This window comes from Columba livia, chromosome 1 (assembly GCF_036013475.1).
Source record: "Columba livia isolate bColLiv1 breed racing homer chromosome 1, bColLiv1.pat.W.v2, whole genome shotgun sequence".
Lineage (NCBI taxonomy): Eukaryota > Metazoa > Chordata > Aves > Columbiformes > Columbidae > Columba > Columba livia.
The window spans coordinates 81,378,671-81,398,968 of record NC_088602.1 but is presented as its reverse complement, the minus strand read 5'-3'; the positions used below and the strand labels follow the sequence as shown (position 1 = coordinate 81,398,968).

The 20,298-nt window shown below is 37.6% G+C and overlaps 1 protein-coding gene across 3 annotated transcripts in view; it reads left to right on the top strand.

The window, feature by feature from the left end:
* The window catches only part of ROBO1 (roundabout guidance receptor 1), a 736,887-nt gene that overhangs the window by 83,196 nt on the left and 633,393 nt on the right, over positions 1-20,298 (top strand). For all 3 annotated transcript variants that reach the window (XM_065064434.1, XM_065064469.1, XM_065064416.1), the window contains exon 2: positions 15,257-15,397. In XM_065064434.1, coding sequence (XP_064920506.1) covers positions 15,310-15,397 — 88 coding nt within the window. In that variant the 5' untranslated portion in view covers positions 15,257-15,309. The remainder of the gene's footprint in view (positions 1-15,256; positions 15,398-20,298) is intronic.

The following is a 20,298-nucleotide window of genomic DNA, read 5'->3' as shown; positions in this document are numbered from 1 at the left end:
TGTATTGTGAATCATAGTGCTGCAAAGAACCCATCTATGTGGACCCAGGTCTCCAGACTTATTTGAAAGGAAAGGAGGGGAAAGAGGGAGGGTAGAAAGGTAAGATAATGGAAATATCAGAACAGAATTATGATTTTAAAAAGAGGTAAATGGAGTAAAAGTATTTTGAGTCATAATTTTACAGTGTCTTGTGTTCACTAAGCTGTTAATGTTGCCTTTTTTGGAGTCCTAGCAAAGCAATATTGCCTCTCAAAAGTGCCAGCAGTACAAGCCAATACATGCAAATTTTTCTTTAACATCTAATTAACATAATTAATTTCAGGTTCCAGTTCAGAGAGGAAGTATATGATACTGTTGTTTTGTTCCACTGGTATCTTATTTCTGATAGCGTAGGGCATGTAAGGAAATTAATGCCACTTTATTAAAGGTATTTCCAAAGAACCACTTGCTTCAATGAAATAAAACTTTTTCTAAAATCAGACAGAAATGTTTCTCTTGAATGACAGCCTTTTAAAAATTATACTGTCACAATACCTGCATGGTAGTCACTCCTCTAGTGGTCCTACATTGAGAGAAATGTTTAAATGAAATATGCAGAAATACAGCTGATTATTAAGTCATGAATACACAATTCATGTGGATTCAGCCTTTTTTGCTACCCTTATCTAATTATTCATCCTTTGCAAGTTAGTTTGGTCATTATGTTTTACTGCTAGGAAATCAGTTGTCCATGTCTATAAATTTCCAATTGTCTATTTCTGTCCAGCTCAGGAATATTTAAGCTTTAGTCTCTGAAGGTTTAGGAATTAGCAGTTTAGTTATTTGGTCCACGTTTTCAAATTCCTGCTGATGTGACTGAATTCAGTGTTCGAGATGTTTTATTTTCTTGCCCACCCGAGAGTGATTATACAGCAGTTCTTCTCTTAGGAAAGGTCACACCAGTTATGTCAGGCACATCCATAACTTTTAAAATATGTTTATAGCTGGTGTCCCTTGTAGTTACAGGGAGCATGATGCATGTGTGAGCATCTGATTGTGCATCTGACAGATACAAAATGCATGAAGACCCATGCTGAAAACTGCAGACCTGTCAAAATACTAGCCAGTTAATCTGAACTTTTAGGATATTAATATTTTGACAAAATGAAAGCCTTTTTGTTTGAGCTGAATGTTTTCTCTCAGGAAACTTCCTTGCATTGATAGGAGAAAATATTAATGTAAATTATTGCTAGGCTTTGGTTTATGGTGCTATCTGGGTAGCTAGAGCTCCAGAATTTGTTATTGAGAGACATGGGGTTTTTATGTTTGCTCTTGTACATAAATGTTATTCCAAGATTTGCATCAGAATGTCTAAGTTTGGATAGGCTTTCTGAGACACAAAACCTTCATTGTCTTTTTCCATATCTGTTGTGCTTTCCTGGTTAGGACATTTTTAGGAGCTTTATCCATTTTATTTATTTTTCTACAATAATACTTAGAAGCAAAAGGTAAAGCACATGATTTTATTTACTGTACTTCGTATACTAAAGGACACTACCAGCTTCTCCTTTTCTAATAGTTGAGATTAATGGTCTGGGAGCATCATCACAAGCAAAGTTTTCCAGGCTCAAAATATTCAGTTTAGCAACTTGAGTTCTCTGCTACTTTTACCTCTATAACAGATAACTGCTGACCTTAAATTACGTTCCAGAACTAGTGAACAGATTAAAAATATACTGTAAGAGACTTTACTTAAAAGGAGAAATGAAGGAGGAGGGTGTAAAAAAGAAAAAAGGGGGGGGGGGGCACGATATTATTTTTAGGAGTGATCTGCTTTTTCAAATTAATGTTTAGATTATGAGGTAAACCCCCTCTGCATATCGTGCTCTTAATAAAATTCAGGGCAATTTTTGAATATATATTGTCTGAGACTTCGATTCCATACGAATATTAAAATTGAGATTCCAGTTCTTGCCTCAGATTCTCTCTTCCCTCTTGCTTGTAGGAACAGGGAGCCTGTCATGCTCTGGGAGGAGCTTGTTGGAAATACTTTAATTTTTCATAGGTTGTTGACAGCATGTAGGCTGAATAAATAACTTTCATAAAGCATACTCAAAAGGTTATCAGGGTTTAAAGAATAACACCTTCTTGCAGGTAGTCTGTGGTCCCCCTACCCCTGTTGTTTGTTTTCCGTATAGGAGGCTGAAACAGAAACAGCAGGGCTAGAAGGACTTGGCTTCTGAAACATTAACTTCCAGCATCCACTAAACTTTCTGAAATGATCCCAGATCTCTTTTTCTGTTTCTTCCCATGTTCTTTAAGGCCACCACTGCAATGCCCTGCATCTTGCTCCTCTGGAGCTGGTATGGAGTTCTGCATGGGCCCATTAGCCAGGCAGAAGTGAGTGTTAACTTTCCTCCCTGCATTCCTCTTGGGGCTGGGAGTGCCAACATCATGATTTTTTTACCTTTGAGCCAAAGATTTGCAATCTCAGGAGCTGTAGAAATGCAATAACTTTCAATCTTTGTGTTTCTCTTCACACTGGACTCCTGGTTTAAGTACAAAGCACAGCAAAAAGCTACTAGCTCTGGTCCCAGAAAGGCTAGAAGGCAACAGTATTCCTCTGACCTAGCAGGTATTAGAGCTTCATTCTGTGAAATATGGGCAGGATGGGGCCTTCCAGAGGAGCTGCTAGTCCCAGCATTCCCCTGCAATGACAAGGTGGCTGCTCGCTGCCCCAGACTGCAGCTAAATGCCAACGCTTCATCCAAGAGAGCAGGGGAAAGGGTTGCTATTAACAACCATAAAGACCTTTATCAGATCAGTTTCAGTTTCAAAGGGCTTCTGCAACTCCCCAGTATCTTCATGAAAGCTGGCATCTTCTTCCTTTCCCCCAAGGAGTTAACATTTCACACAGGTCTGTCTAACCAAGAAGCAGACAAGGTTGAAAGTCCTTACATTGTTTAAGCTTCACCTTTACTGGCGACCCCAGGAGGATGAATGTGCTCCATCGGGAAGCTGAATATTCTTTGAATCCTGATTTAAATTTCTGCTTTTGAGAAGGCTCATTGGTGGTGCAGGATCTGCAAATCCTTAGTAATTGATACTGGGCAAAAGCCAAGCCATTTTTATTTCCCTCAAACTAGGATCTCCAGAGGAAAAGAATTCTGTCAAGCCTTTTGCCTCCAGAGACTGCAGTCCATGGTCCCAAAATGCTTATTGCTTCCCAGCTTTGCAGCGGAGAGCATCCTCCGTTTTGCTTTGTGCACAGAGACTTTGTCTAGTACACCCTTTTTGTATTTCAGAGAGTTTTACATTTATGAGAGGGCATCTACTGTCTCTGTCTGTCATGTCAGATAGAAGCCTGACAAGCCTGGAGGCTGGATGAACACAAAGCTTTCACCAGGCACTGAAGTGGAGTTTGGGCTTTTATTTAAGTGACCAGCACTCAGGTCTCTTTTTGCTAAATCATACCTGGGCACAGAATTTATCTGGGAATTTTACTTTCACACTTAACACACTTTCACAACATCAGTTATGCTAAAGCTGTGATCTCAGGTCAAATCTTAATTTTCACACAAGCAAAACCCCAGGACTTTTTCCTGCCTGCCCCACTGAATATGCATACCTGACTGCTGAAACCTAAATGCTAACAGTGTCAGCTCTTCTTGGTCAGCTTTAATTCATGTTTATGTGCAAGCTGAATAATGACACATGGAGAAATACTGTCACTTAGTAGCTGAGAATCTAAAGGAACAGGGTTTAACCCTGTCCCTCCCTCTTCTTGACTGTGTGATCACTGCTGTTTCAATCCAAAGTAAAGGCAATCAGCTTACTTTAAATCTTTGTCCCCACACTGTGTACTCAACAGCCATTGACTCACCTCTCTTCTATGTATATGTAACATTTTTTGTGTCCTTATTTTTAAATTATGTGAGTGGGATTTACAGCAGTGTATAGATCCATCCTATTTCATTGCATTTTCAAAATTCCGATCAATTTGCTGCAATCTGGGAGCAGAGTTAGGTCAGAAATGTGTACTTTTGAGATTACCACCTCAGATCTGTTGCATTTTTCACAAAGCAAACACGTATTTCATAAAGCCTGAGGAATATATAACTTGGCCAATTTAATGTTGAAGCATTATCAGTAATCTTCTGCTTCCCATCTGTGATTTTGAACTCTGCATCATTATGTTGATATTTCATGCTCTCCACTCCATTAACATTTAGGATGTGTAGTAGGAGCCAACACTTCTCCAAGCACAAGGAATTCAGCAAGATTGCAGGATTGGCTTTTATAATGTACATTTTTGAAAGGTTCACTGAAATCTGAGATGCTGCATATACCTGTATGTTATTTTTTTAATTGCTGAAGATAATTTAGAAGAGAAGCTACTCCATATTTTTTAGAAAGAATCGCTTTACATATTATCAGTGTTTTCAAGAAGGATGATATAGTTCTTGAACATCAGTGACATTTTATAAATTCCTTCTAGTTTGTCAGTTAAGACTATAATTATTTAAGATCAGAATGCTTTTTAAATTTTCAACAAGATTGCAATATAAAAATACTGTAAAGCAAATTTCTTATACAGCATTATATATCAACATGAGACAAGGTTAGACTGAGTAGTGTATAAAAGTTTCCTGAAAAAATGAGTGGTATTAAAGACAGGAATATTTACTGTAGTGGATTTTGGAACATAATTATTCTCTAGTACGCAGTCCTATTTTATTTGAAAATTAATATTTTACTTCTCTGCTTAAATATTCATTCTGTTTACTATTTCAACATTTTATGGATATTTTGTTTTCTCTGGGGGCTTTCTGTGCATTTTATCAGCTGAATAAATGAAGTAATTCACAAGCCAACTGCCTCTTGCTCTCAATGGCTTTAGGGGACCTTGTCATTCCCTGTAGCCTTTTCTCAGGCCCAGCTGTGTGGCTCTGAAATCACTTGGCTGGTAATTAGGTATTTATCAGATTGTTTCTGAAAAGGGATGAGACAGTTATCTGACACAATTATCTTTGAAAATTGAATCCCTCTTTGCTGGCCCTGCTGAGAGGACATTCAAAGGTACTGTGAATGTTTAAAGCTAAATGCCTTTGAAAAACCCTTGCTTTTTTAGATCAGGTGTAACACAGGAGGCACAATGCAGTCATCTTTATTTTTTTTTTTAACCTTTCAGACACTGGATTTTCTTTCTATCAAATATTGTTTCTTTACTATGTGAATCTGTTTGTAAGTACTTTTGACAGCAGCCACTTTACTTCTTTAGACATCTACTACTTCATAGAGTTTGAACATTGACAATATTTCTAACAAACCAAGAAATTACTAATTACATCAATTACTAATGATATTTTTTTTTGGCTGTTCAAAAAGTGATGAGTATGTAGTTTTTAAAAAGTAGTTGGAAAACATTGTATTTCATACTGTCAAATCTGCAATAGTACCAATTTTTTTCCAAACACACTCCCTTGAAAATCTTGATAGTTGAGACTTCGGTTGTTGATTTAGTATGCCAAAGGGCAAAAAGAGATACTGCATTGGTAATATAAAATATGAGAAAGTTCTTATTTTATTTTGATAATTCCTTGGCTATATTTTCAAAAAGCACAAACTTTTTAACATTTAGCCAGCTCTTAATTTTGTCTATTGGAAAGCACTGAGCTTTTTAAGCTGTTACTGAATTTGTTGTAAATTTAGACTGGAGTGCGAACATATTCATATTATTTTGAAGAGAGAGCATTGCTTTTAACAAGTTCAAACCTTTTTGAATGATTCTATTTACAGTTGAATAGAAACACTTAATTCTTGCATCACTTCCGTGTGAAAGGAGTTTATAGAAATGAAAGGTGGAAGTATCTGATATAATAGGAGCAGAGTACCACTTTCTTTCTTACTGTCATTCACAAATAAGAGAATCCCTTAAGGGAACTTTCCTTTTTAATTTCGTCATACAGTTTTCTAGACTTGAGAAATGATGAGGAAGTAATTTCATATCATACATGTTGCTTTCTTCTGAATAGGTGTAGACTAGTATCCGGTGCTTGGTGGTCTTGTAATTTGGGTTCAGAATCATCTTGAAGTTTTGCTTGTTGGTTATTGAATCACAGTCAGAAAAAGAAAATCTCACTAAAACAGGGTAAAATATTTAAAATATAGCAACCTCATTGATAATCCAGTAATTTTGTTGAAAGTTTTATTCACATGACTATGTTCAAGCTCTTTGCAGATGTACTGCCTCAGTCAGTGACCTAGGTACTAACCAAGAATTGTTTTTTTCTTTCCCCTCCCTGCTTTATACTGAGTTTTGTATGCGGTATCACATCCAAATCTATCTCTGAATTAAATTAATTTACCCATAGGGTTTTCCGTAGTGCCATTGGTAAAGGATTTGCTTCACATTTGCTAACTTGCCCTTATTAAGAGATGTTCCCTTATTATGCAAGAATGAAGACCCAAGTTGATTAAAGGGGATACAATTTTGAAAAATATGAAACTACATATTAAAAAAACAATGCAAACAAAGCCAAACAGCTGTCTCAAAAGTCTTGGGTTTTAGAGTTGCAAGGAATATGTCAGTTGAAGCTCCTGGAGACTGTAGTTCTGCTCCTTCAGCAGGCTGTTTTAATTATAGAGAAATTCAGTGTTCTGTGAGCAAGAAGTATGCCAGGCAGCCTGGCTACAATAGGGAAGAACCCAAAGTGTCACTTTCCTCTAGGTTTGAAGCACAAATAAATTTTACCAGATTAAAGATATCTCTAAAGCTACATCACCTCTTCCTCCCACACAAGTGCTTGTGCATGTGCACACACACACACAGAGTTTCTTGCACTGTAAAGTATTTAGCTAAAACCTTAAGGACAAGAGGTAATGGGTTCAAACTGGAACACAAGAGGTTCCACTTAAACTTGAGAAGAAACTTCTTCTCAGTGAAGGTGCCAGAGCACTGGAACAGGCTGCCCAGGGAGGTTGTGGAGTCTCCTTCTCTGGAGACATTCAAACCCTGCCTGGACACCTTCCTGTGTAACCTCATCTAGGTGTTCCTGCTCCTGCAGGGCGATTGGACTAGATGATCTTTCGAGGTCCCTTCCAATCCCTAACATTCTGTGATTCTGTGATTTTCCTTCTCACTGTCTTGAATGGCTTCTTGAGAGTAATGATAAAAATATCTTCCTTTTTTCTCTCTTTTCCCACAGTTTTTAGCTATATCAGCAGCTTAAAAAAAAAAAAAAAAAAAAAAGGGGGGCTAATTATCACCTTCTGGATTTGAGGAAAGTTTTGTCCAATGAATTCACTGGTGACTGTTACCAATTATCTTTGCCCTCTGATTGCTCTTCTGAGAGTGACTGAATATAAAGTAGGGAAGAAAACCTGCAGTACTCTGGGTTTGTGCAAAATAACAGTTCGCAAGTTAGAACTGATTTTTGCATTCCAAGGGAATAATCGGCTTGAACACAACAAGCGCTGCAATGACAGACTATGCCTTACAATGCTGCATAGCATATTTAAGTGTGAATCTATCCATACATTCTGCTTACCTGTGGGATAATAATTATTTATATTATTTATAGTTATTCCACAAAAATCTTCATCACAAACCTCTTCAACATCCAATTTTTCACCATGCACTGAGAACTTTTCACAGGATAAGTGATATTTCTAGTATTCTTCTGTTTTGTTTTTTCTTTTAAGCCCTGAAACACATGCCCAACATACTGTCTCCATCCAGTCAGCTTCTGCTCCAGGGCCATTTGATGCTATTAGGTTTTCTAGTCACTTTACACTACAGCTTCTGACCGTTTTGTGACTAGTTTTCTGTGTGATATTGCCTGTCCTCATTCTTTGTTAGACACTTTATAGTACTGCATTTCCTGAAACAGGATATGGAATGCTGATTTTGATGCCATGGTTCCAAAACAGTGAAGCAGGATAATCAGAGCTGAAGAAAGGAGCAGACAATTTAGTCCAGTGCCCTGCTCAGAGGGGGGTCAGTCAGGGCAGGTTGCCCAGGACTGTCTTACCAGGTTTTGCATATTGGGTTGGAATCTCCACATTTATCTGGGCTGCCTATTCCACTGTTCAATCACCCTCAGAAAAGAAAAGGTTTTTTTCTTATGCTTAAATGGAATTTCCTGTTGAAATTTGTGCTTTTTGTCCTGTCACTGAGCACCACTGACAAGAGCTTGATTCCCTCTTTTCCTTCTCTCCCAGCAGGTATTTGTCCACATGGATCAAAGCCTTCTCTTCTTCTGACTGAATTGTCCCAGCCTATCCCCATATGACAGATGCTTCCACCCCTTAATCATCTTTATGCCCCTTAGCTGATTTTGGTCCATTGTCAGTCTTGTGCTGGGGAGCCCAACGTTAGCCTCTGCCCTCCAGATGTGGCCTTACCAGTGCTGGGGAGAAGGGAAGGATCACTTCCCTCCACCTGCTGCCAGCACTCATCCCAGAGTAGCCCAGGATACCTTTGGCCCTCTTTGCTGCCAGGACACAATGCTGACTCAACCTCTTCTCCAGCAGGAGTCCCAGGCCCTTCTTGGCAGAGCTGCTTTCCAGCAAGTTGGCCTCTAGTGTGTATTGGTACCTTGGGTTACTCCTCACCAATTGTAGGACTTTGGATTTTCCTTTGCTGAACATCATGGGATTGTCCAGCCACTCTTTATTAGATTTGAAGTGATGTTGGACATCTCTCTCAACTCACATGGGTGCATCCTGTCAGGTCCCAGGGGCTTGTGTGTGTGTCCAGGTAGTTTAAGTGTCCCCTTACCTGATCCTCCTCCACTGAGAGCAAGTCCTCTTTAGACTAGAACTCCCCTCTTGTTTCAGGGGCCTGGGATTCCCGAAGGCTGATATTTCCAACAAAAACTGAGATAAAAGAAGGCATCAAAGACTTCAGCCTTTTCCATGTACTTGTAGAAGTCCCTCTTCTTGACATTCACAAACCTCACCAGATTGAACTCCAGATGGGCTCTTGTTTTCCTAACCCTGGCCCTACACACTCGGACAGTGTCTCTATATTGCTCCTGGATCAGCAGGCGGAAAAGGCAGAGAGCACTAAGCACTCAGTAACATAATTTGACACCTTGAGAGAGGCCAACAGTCTGGGGGGTCAGGCAGGGGCAGGAGCCTGCAGAGAACTGTCAGTTTTCTCAAATGGCCCCAGTTCACAGAGCAATTGGAAATCATTGTGTTACAGTTAATGGGATTATTTGACTTGGTGGTTTTTGTGCGTTTTTTTGTCTTTTTTTGTTTTTTTTTTTTCTTTCTCTTTACAATCCTTAACACTCCACCTCATGCTTCATACTTTATATTGCATATTTATTGCATTATGTTCCTTGTGCAGAAATCATGTTCTCTTGCTCACTGTCTCACTTACGTACTTCTCCTTCAGGAAAATGTATTTGTTAAAGTTCTTCCTTTTTCAAAATTAGTCTCCGATCATATAGCTGGACACATGAAACAAATGTTAGAGAGTATGAGAACTTCTGGTAGAGAGATTGTTTATGAGACTAAGACTGGTGGGAGAAAAGATATTTCTTTTGTCATAAGTTTGGCTCCTCACACTGAGCTTTCCTGTGTAGGAAGCATAGTAGAGGATATTTAAAGTTTAGGCTACAGCTTATGTCACATACCACAGTTTGTCAGGCTGATACTGCTATTGGGGTTTCTGGTACCGTCTTTCAGTAGGGGTGGATGAATATGGACACAGATTTTTTTTTTCTTTGAATTATTGTTGTTGAACTATTCCTATGGTACTACTTAGGCAGTAAGTATACCACACAGAGAACCAAGTCAGTTAAAATCTAGATAAGTCTATTTTACATGTAAATTTACGATCTGCCAGCTTAGAAATGTATATTGAGCACATTCAATCTATTATTATTAATAATTATGATGATTTTACTATTGGTTTTCTCACCAAATTGAAAAACAAACAACAACCCCAAAGCAAAGCAAATCCCAAACCAACCAAACAGACAAATCCCAAACCAACCAGCCAAACAAATACCAAACCCATAAAATAAGTCAAGTATAAAACTTGCATCACAATTGTCTACACTGACCTAACAATTTGTTCTAAAAAACCCAAATGCTTTGGTATATTAAAAGATTAAAAAAGGTGATCTTCATGAATGTCTGCTGAAACTGTCACTGAAAGGATCACAGCCCATATCCATAGATGCTCTGTACTGATAAGTACTCAGGTTTAAATAGATTTATATTTTTTTTAGCTGCTTTGATCTTAGTGGGGTTGATCTACTTTATAACAGAAAAGGAGCTGGCCAGACTTTTTTCCCCTACTTCATCAACCCTCTGTCATTCTTACTTCTAAATGGAAACAGTTGAGACAATGTATGGCAGTGTTTCCTTCTTATCCTCCTGGAACTCAAAATAAATTTAGTTTAACAAAGACAGGATGTTTAAAATAGTAGAGGGAAGTTCTTAATTTCAGTGATATATGACTTTACTGATGAGAATGCACAGGAGAAGTTCAAAAGTAGTGCCAGTCTAAACAGAGATGACCAGATTACTGGGTGTCTAACTAATAGATATCAAGACTTTATAATAAAAGGATTGAAAGTATGGGAAGCTCCATCTACTATCTAGCAAGTCTCACAACGCACAACAAGCTTTAAGAATTTTCTGCATTCAAAATGACTTAACAATGCTTCAAAAGGAGGATTTTTCTATTTTTTTCTGCTTTCAGTGAAATCTTGCCAGTCAACTCCAAAATGGCCTTTGGGTACAAGGCAAATAAAAATTCTGCCTCATCCTGTGGGTAAACAATCTTCTTTAACACGATCTTTGCCAAATGCAGAGATTTAATAAAGGGAAGTTATTTTTACAAGTTCAAACCTTGATCACCTCACCTTTGTGTCCTTTTTTCTGTTCAACATACCGTCAAAATCTAGTCTTACCAAGCTAGTTACCATTTCTGAGAGAAGCAACAATACTAAAGAAATTGTAAAAGAAAACCAGCATTAATATTGGTTTTGATCTTGTCTTGGTGTCCTTGCTTCTGCTGCTGAATGCTGCACTGGCTATAGTGATAAATAGCACTATACTTGGGAAGTGGAAGAAAATAATTGATTAGACCCTTTTGCTGCATTTACCATAGTGTTTCTTTCCCCTCTGGGTTTGTGCAGTTTAATTTGCCATTGATTCTTTAATGATTATAATGTCATAGAGGAGCCAGTGTTTATCTTCATTGTGCATGCTGGACAATACATTGGACCTGAATCTTTTCTTGCACATTCTGGTGCACATTCTGCGGTCATTTCATATGGAGTTAAGTGATGTCTGAGGCCAGCTGAAGTTCATAGGCGAGTGCATGCTTCTGTCACTGGCGACATCTATAATGAGGGCTAGCACTTATTCCGCAATATTAGTTTTGTGTTTCAGACACTAAAAGACGGACTAATTGCAGAGAAGGACAGAACACAGAAACATTTAGCTTGGTTACGATAATCAAAAACTTAAATGTTATGACACTGAGAAACTGGTATATGAATAGAAGTTTTAAATGCATGTGGCAGATCCTGCACGGGCTTTTAGTATATGCCAAGGGAAACACGGTTTTAAATTGCCAGCTGAATCCCTTTGGGTGTGATACATTTTTGTAGGTTTCTTCCGCTATAGTGAAGTATTTGAATTACGGGACTGTGGCAGTAGACTATGATAAGAAATATCTTGTTTCTCTTCTGCTGAACTCAACTTCTACCAGAAAAAAAAATTCCATTCTAATGACAACTTTTTCCACTTTATCTTTCATGTGATCAGGGCTATTATTTCAGAAGAAATCCCTATACTCTGGATATAGAGAATTAGCCTCCTACTCAGGATAGTTTTTAAGTAATACCTAAAATAATTGTTTTTAAACTGTAGACTAAAAAGCTTCTTTTTTTTTTTTTTCATATTAAAATTATTTGGCTTCATTAAAGACATTTTCACTTAAATTTTCTGTAGGAATAAGTTTTTAGTGACACTGAAATAATTTCAGATTTTAGAATTAAATATTATATTTCAAACATAAACCACAAACAGAATTACATGGCACAAAAGGTTTTAACAAACAAGTCACAAAGTCATGGTCTGAGCTCCCTGTGGAGCTCTGTCACATACAAAGTGATTAAAAAGAAGTCATTGTCTAACGATTAAGTAAATGGAAGAGAGGGGTATGAAAAATACAAAACTTTGAATTAGTGCATGTGATGCCTTCACAGATAGGGCAAATGCCGTAAAGTATTTTGCTGGGATTCATGTTTCCCCCCACAACTTTATAGTTGTGATGAGTTAGCCTTGATTAGAGAGCAGAATCTATTGCTGATTAAAATAGAGTTGGATGGTGAGAAAGAAAAATAAAAAACTAACGTTTGTCCCTCCCCTGGTTTTCCTAGGCTTTACTTCACCCTTCAACCCAACCCTTCTACCTCTACTGCCCCCTCCAGTGTTTATGCTGGAGTGGTGCAGGGCAATGGGGAATGGGCGCTGTGGTCAGTCTGCAAGGGCTCTTCTCTGCAGCTGTGTCCTCCTCACACTTTTCCACTGCCCCAGTGTGGTTACTTCCCATCAGCTGCAGTCCTTCAGGATAAACCTGTTCCTGTGTGAGCTTTCTGTGGGCAACAGCTTCATTCAGGGTACATCCACCTGCTCCACCCTGGGGTTCTCCACAGGCTGCAGTGTGGACATCTGCACCACTGTGGTCATCTCCATGGGCTACAGGGGATTCTGCTCTGGCACCTGGAGCATCTCCTCCCCTTCCTCCTGCTTTCACCCTGGTATTTTCTCTCCTGGGGCCCAGAGCACCTTTCCTATGAAGAGAGACTGGGGGAACTGGGTCTGTTCAGCCTGGAGAAGAGAAGGCTGAGAGGGAATATCATCAATGTTTATAAATATCTCAAGGGTGGGTGCCAAGAGGAGGGGGCCAGACTCCTCTCAGTGGTGCCCAATGATAGGATGAGGAGCAACGGGCTCAGACTGAAGCATAGGAGGTTCCATCTGAATATGAGCAGAACCTTCTTTACCTTGAGGTGCCAGAGCACTGTGGAGTCTCCTCTGGAGACACTGACAACCCACCTGGACACCTTCCTGTGCGATCTGCTCTGGGTGAACCTGCTTTAGCAGGTGGGTTGGACTAGATGATCTTCAGATGTCCCTTCCAATCCTAACCATTCTGTGTGATTCTCTTTTTCACCCTTCCCCCCTCACCCCGCTTTTCCTTTGCCTATCTGGCATTTTGCTCTTTCTTACAGAGACTTTCCCTTATGCACCAACAGCTTGGCTGACAGGCTCTGCTGTTCCCTGCAGTGGGTCTACTGGAGTCAGCTGTGTTTGGGATGGGCAGCTCTTGGTCTCTTCTCGGATAGTTCACCCTGCATCACCCCCTCTACCAACACCTTGCCGCATAAATCCAGTACAGTTTGGTCCACAAATCCAATTCTGCCTCTAGAATGTGTGATTTTAACTCCTATTGAACTTTGAAGGAGTTGTGTCCTGCCACTGGATGGCAAGACTTAGACTTTTATTGAATCTCTGAGTCCTTGAACAATTTTGCAACTTATATTAATGAAATTATTCTTTCACATTGACATATATTATGTGAGCACATCACATTACAAAGGCAAATTAAATCCTTAACTGAAAGCGCCATATATTTACTTGGTGAACCAAATTCAATGGGCTGCCTCCTCATCTTTGCATTAGAAACAACATTCAATCCTGTATTCGTAGGCAGAAAGTAAAGATGAAGAAACTATGGGAATCTGAAGCCAAAGTGGTAGATAGTTTTATAAACAAAGAGTGTATTGCTGTACAGAGGAAGAGATAGATATTTTGAAGGCATGAAGTTGTAAATCTTCATTTCATTCTTGGAATCATATCATGAATAGCATTTAGAGCAGCATGTATAATAACAACCTTGGTTATTAATTGCTGTTAACCCTGCCATTAAGGACTGTCAAGCTGTTTGCAACAGAAGAGCAGTCATACAAGTGATGGGGAAAATGAAAAGAATGGGAATGGAAGGAACTAGATTTTTTGTGTGAAGTGCAGATAAAGTAAGAAAAACGAATACAAAATATTTTGTAGAATAGTAGCAGCAGTTGGAAATGAAGTATTATTATTTCTGATTGGTAAGACAATAGAAGTGCAGGTGTACCACAAAAAGCAAATGTAAGATGCAGCATATGTAGGTGATTGAATCTGTTAATAGTTAACTCATTTATGTAGTTTTGAAGATCCAAAAGCATAGTATAGCACCAAATACTCTCAGTAATGATGCAACTCTTTTATCTGCAGTGATTAAATATATTTTAGGTTTACAGCTGAAAATTCTTTGTTCCAGTAGACTGAATAAGTTACTGATGGCATCACAGGTTTTTTCTATGTTATAATTCTGTCTGCTGGCATTTAGGTAATACAGGAGTCATAATACAAACTGTTCATCTTTGAGTATACATTCTTACCTGCAAGGGAAACTAGTATGAGAAGCAAGAAATGAGAAGTGTGGTCGTAATGTTATCAAGGTATAACATAGTAATTAATTATTAGAGTAAAGCTTCATGCATCAGCCTGCCTCACATTTACAGTTGTGTTCAGTGGTCTCTAATTGTTGGTTAGGGTCAAGAAATTGTACGCATCTAGTAACCTGACAGACACTTAAAATAGCTTCTCTTTTGTCATCAAGAACTTGTCACTAACCCCAGATACTATGCAGTATATGGGACATTGAGTCACACATGTTTCTGTTTGTGTTGAGATAAAGGCCCTTATTTTTAAAGCCCAACAAACAACCTCACCAAACCCAACTAAACCAACCAAACAAAACACTATTTACAGATTCTGTGTGTTTAAAGAGATTGTCTAAAAAACATCTTACTGTTGTCAAGTGTTTTAAGTATTTCCTTGAACTGGGATGGATTAAACCTACACTGAATTATCTTGCTGAATTGAGCAATTTCTTTAATCTGGGTTACATGACCAAATAACATGCAGCACTTTAAAACACATGTGTGCACTATGGGGCTCATTGTCTCCCTCTAATATAATACATCTGGTTTGGGGTTGTCTGCTCTCTAAGGATAATGATTATTCTGGTTGTGGTTTTCAACTTCCTAATTGTTGGAGAATTTAATATCATTTTAATAACTAAAACTGTATTGAAACCAGCATACTTCTTAGAGTTAACAATGAGCAAAAATATTTGGAAGTACCTTAAGTTTAGCATTAATTTGTCTGTTCTTATTTCCATTGTGTATTGCAGGTAACATTCACGTTAGCACTGCTGAGCTAGTGTAATGCAAGGAAGGACACATCATGAAATGGAAACATTATCCTTTTTTGGTCATAGTAGCTGTATTCAGCCTTTCCAGATGCCATCAGTTGCTGGGTCAGCTCGTTCCAGGTAGGTACTATTTATTTAAACATAGATATTCATAATTTTATGAATCATTTTTATGCTGTCAATTTGAATATGTGCATGTATATACCTGAAGTTCTTTCTCCACGTTTTAGCGTGTGTAGTTAAGAAATTTATGAGCATATCTGCATATTTAAAATCACAGAATCTGCATATTTAAAACCACAGAACTTAATAAGTGCTGCATTGTCTATGCTGCAATTAATTACTTCTTTGTTTTCAATTGCAAAGGAAATATAGGAAAAGAATGGCCTGAAAATATTAGTAGGAGAAGGTAAAGGTGGCTATTAAAGCATTCCTTTGATTAGCACTGTTGGTGGAGGGAAGAAATAGAGAGTGCAGAAACAGACTTGAATTTCAAAGAGAATAGGAAATCCGTAGAGAACCTTCCTGAAGAAGAAAGAAAATAGCAGCAACTGTGAAATAGCTGAAATGTAGTGTTTTCAGTGAAGTCCTAGAGATCAGGGGTTGTCCTGGTGCTTGTGTACGGCAAGTCTTAACTAGGGCAGAGAGGAGTAGTAAACATGTATGAAAATGGTGAGATGTTATCCAACTCTAAAGAGAAGGTGGTGGTAAAATAGGTAACTTGTATCACTTCAGCGAGCAGTGGATTTTCATTAAAGTAAGATATAGGAAACAAGATCTGTTTTGTTGTGTTGCAAAAAGCTGTAAAAACAGCTTCTGAGTAATTCTGAATCATCTTCAATATTTCTTAGGAAAAAACCAAAGCAACTTTGATCAATACTGCTGATAATGTACAACCTTTTAGCAAAATATGGGAAAACATGATAGACATTAAAAAAAGTAACGTGCTGATTTTTGGTGTATATTTGTTGTTTTGTTGTTGTTTTGGTTTTTGTTTGTTTGTTTTTGTTGTTGGGTTGTTTGGGTTTTTTTCTGCTGTGCATCTGAATAACGGAGAGGACTCTACCAACTGGATTTCTGTGCATGCAGGATTTAGTGGACATAAAATTCTTCGCCATGTATCTGTGAGCAACTAGTTCAAATAGAGACTACTGAATGAAAAGAGGAAGGAACAGTTCTTTTCCTTCAAGGGTTTATTGACCTGCAATGAATGGTGGTTCATGGAAAGTAAATTAATTAAATGTATTAAATGGAAAGTAAATTAATTAAATAATTTTGGGGGGGGTTTTTCTTCCTGATTTTGTTCGTTTAAAATGGCCTTGCAGGAGATGCAAAAAGACTCCAGAATGAAGGAAGATGTAACTTGAAATTATCATTTAAAAAGTTTGACCTCAGACTTCAAACATAATTTCAAAGCAATTTACCTGTCACAAAGACATCTACCGCTCTTTTTAAAAGGAACGCCTGCAGATCCAAATGTATTTGCATGATAGCTACCTTCATCCACTTTCACTGGTTTCAATTTAGTCATAGTTTTGTAGACTCTACTAAAAAGGCTGTTTGCATTGTATTACTTTTCCCATCAAATTAATTTCAGAATAAAATCACAGGTGGTGTTTTGATTTTGTCCCTGCTTTGTAATTTTCATCACAGACCTCAGACTTGAACCAAGAGATTACTCTACTTGGCCAGACATCAGCGTGCTCAGCTTTGCTGGCAGGGTGCCAGGAGTGTGATTATCACAGGAGATCAAACAAAGCAGGATTTTTATTTTTCCTTTAAGCAGTTCATCCCATTCATTTTGCTCTTTTCATGTCTTTTCCTTACAAAGGTATGTCTCTCTTATGTTATTATTATTATTATTTTTTAATGCCCAGAGACATATCTGTGCAAAATCTCAAACTTTTCCCTCAATTTAATAGTGAAAAGAAAAAAATAATGGTTCTTTGGAATTCTTCTGTATCCATAAAAATATGAATAGAGGAGTAGGTAAAAGCTTTTTGTGAGGATTGTGAGGAGCCCTCAGCAGCTAAAACCAGTACTACCAAATTGTGTTATTTTATATCCATTAAAAACACGTTTTCAAAGTAACAGATTCAATTAAATTATTTTTAGATCTCATTGTTAGAAACCAGTAAAAAATGAAATTTTATAGTTTTAAACTATCCAGTTCTGTCTTACCTAAACCAAAAAATTGTTCCAGCTTATTTATGACATAGCTTAATTTCATATAACAAACTATCAGAAATGTGATAAATCTTACTCGCAGAACTGAAATTCTCAACTTCAGTAAAATGTGATGAATTTTAATGGTAGTCTTATAACTTTGAAACATTTATTGTAGTTTGTGCTGATTCTTTTCATATATTCTTGTTGAGTGTCAGTCTTTTGCATATGGGGTCCACAGGGAAGTACTGTCTCCCCTCTTTATTAAAATCATGGCTGAGCCTTTCATCTCATGTCATTACATCTTACCTCTAATTCACATATAAAATACACTTGCAATTCCACTATGGCTGTCTCCTGAGGCATAAAGTGTCTCTGCCTTGGCACATCTTTATTTAATCAGGGGTTGAACATTATCTGGGAAAGATGTGATTTTCTTTCCAGTTGCTCTGCATATTTAAAAGCTAGAAAACTTGGTAGTTGATTTTAAAGTGCACTGATCTAAGAAAATATGGTATTAACAAATACTACATTATGTTTAACTGCATACACTGAGCTCTATGTTTTCAGCTAAGTCACTGAGGTGTTTTAAAGTTACTAGTTACTACGTTCTCAACAAAAATATAGAAGAACTGTACATCCCACAAGTTTTTAATAATTTAAACTATTTTTTTTTTTTTTTTTTTACATCAATTGAAGTGAGTGCAAGCTTTAAGATTTGTGCCCTGTTAATAAAAGCAGCAGGAGCATTCCCCATGGATTTGATTAGGCTTAGGATCAGGGCCTTTAGCAGACAATACTGTGGAAGTGCCCTCCACCTGAACTGGAACAGGCGCCAGCTATGTGGGATCTAGTCAACCCTGGAGCTTTACAGAGACATCTGGATAAAGAAAGCCTTGTAAAACTATGGAATGACAGATTTTGGATGCTCCTGATAGATTACTATTAGTTTTCATGAAACAGAATTCTCTAGAGATCTTGGGGAGAGGACGATGAGGAAAAAACCTCTCTTAAACCCTGATTTTGGAGAAATTTTGATAGAAGCTTGTAGACCTTTATAGTCTACAAATGCTGCCTCTCAGTAACTGAGAAAAGACTGATGTTGCCCTAGAAAATGTGATATATTTCCATCATTTTTGAGTAGAAAAAAGACTGTTTTTCTGATACTTGCTTTTTTTTATTTTTAAATCTGTGAACTGCATTGTTTCTCCAGGAAACATGTTTCCTTTAAGAGATGCAGATATATAACAAATCATAAGATACATATAATATACATAGTAAAATGTGAATTTGAAAAATATAGTTTGCTAGTGTAAGTTTAAAAACAAACAAGCAAAAAGCAACAACCTTAAAACAACCCTCTCTGATAATTGTAGAAGCTTATTGAAATCCTGAAGAGAACCAACCCAGGATTTGACCTCTTCTAGGGTAGACAAGAATATTTTAAATTTCCTTTTCTCTGATACTTCTTGTCTTAGCAATGAAACACTACAGGCAAAATATCCACTATCCTAGCTTGTCTGCCTTTTATAACAGGAGTCACTTGTTACTCATAATGAAACTTTCATGAATTCAAATTGTCTTTTTTTCACTTCCTCTAGCATGCTAAGGTATAAGCAGTCATTTTTTGAACCTGAAAACTCTTATCTCAGAGCTTTTGTCAAGTTAATCATAATTCAGTAACATAAATTGTTTGGTGTGATTTTTTTAAAAATCATTGTTAACTTTTCAGTACTCAAGAATCTGTGATCTAGCTATGAGAACAAGGTTTTTAGTTTTCCCGTTACTCGCTTGTCAAGATACTGAATTTGCTGTCTGAATATGATACTTTAGATTTATATGTGTGATTTTGCCAAGAAATTCTGCATTCCTCTGGTTACCTTGCAACTTTTGAAGGTATCTTGAAAAAATAGTTCCTAGCACTGAAAGGTGGTCATTTGCTGCTTCACAGAGAGGATCACTGTCTTGTATAATATAATGCGTACTCATTCATTGTTCTGTGCTTTTTAAGTGCCTGGATGAATTTTCAATCAAATACCTAAAATAAATCTCTCAGTGGTCTGGACAAGGCATTGAATACTTCAGGTGAAGAATTTAGCTAGTTTTATGGTTGTGCAGGTTTTTCTGAGAATAATGTTTAAAAAGGAATTGTTCATCCAAACCCAACCCATAGTTTAACTATTGACTGTCTTTTGACACAAGCTCAGAGGCAAAGAGAACTGGATGCTCAAAATCACTGTAAGCTCCTGATTGTGAAATTGTACAGGAAAAGTGAAGACTCATTGAGCTAAGGAAATAAAGTCACCAGTACTCTCTTGAAACCCGTCAGAGAGGAAGGGATATGGATTGAAATTCCCTCATCTGGGAGGTACTTGAGGATAGTTTTCACCCTTTTTGAGCAAGTGATCCAAGAGCTGAGCTCATATTTTAAAAATATGTCAGTTTTGTGGGTTGTAGTTTTCTATTGTTTTAAAGTAAAGTGATGTTTGTAAGTAATTTGTGATGAGCCAGTGAGCATTTCAGAGCACCTGAACAGGAAAGCCTAGTTTATAGGTCATGGGGGAAATAAGGCAGAGGATACACGCCAGACCCAAACCTCATGTCAAGCTACGCCTTCTCAAGAACAGAGCTTTAAGTCCCAGAGGAACGTTGACTCCAAAGAGAGAAGGATGTGTTTTGACAGAGTCAGCTTTTAAAATATGGGTCCCTAAATTCCATATAAATTCCACATATTCTTTTGTTTAATCTGAGGCCAAATGAAGATAACTTTTAGCTATTTTTGTTTAAAGTAATATGTATAAATATACAACTTGAAGTGTGTAGCTCTGATGTAGGAACACTGATAGAATCATGGA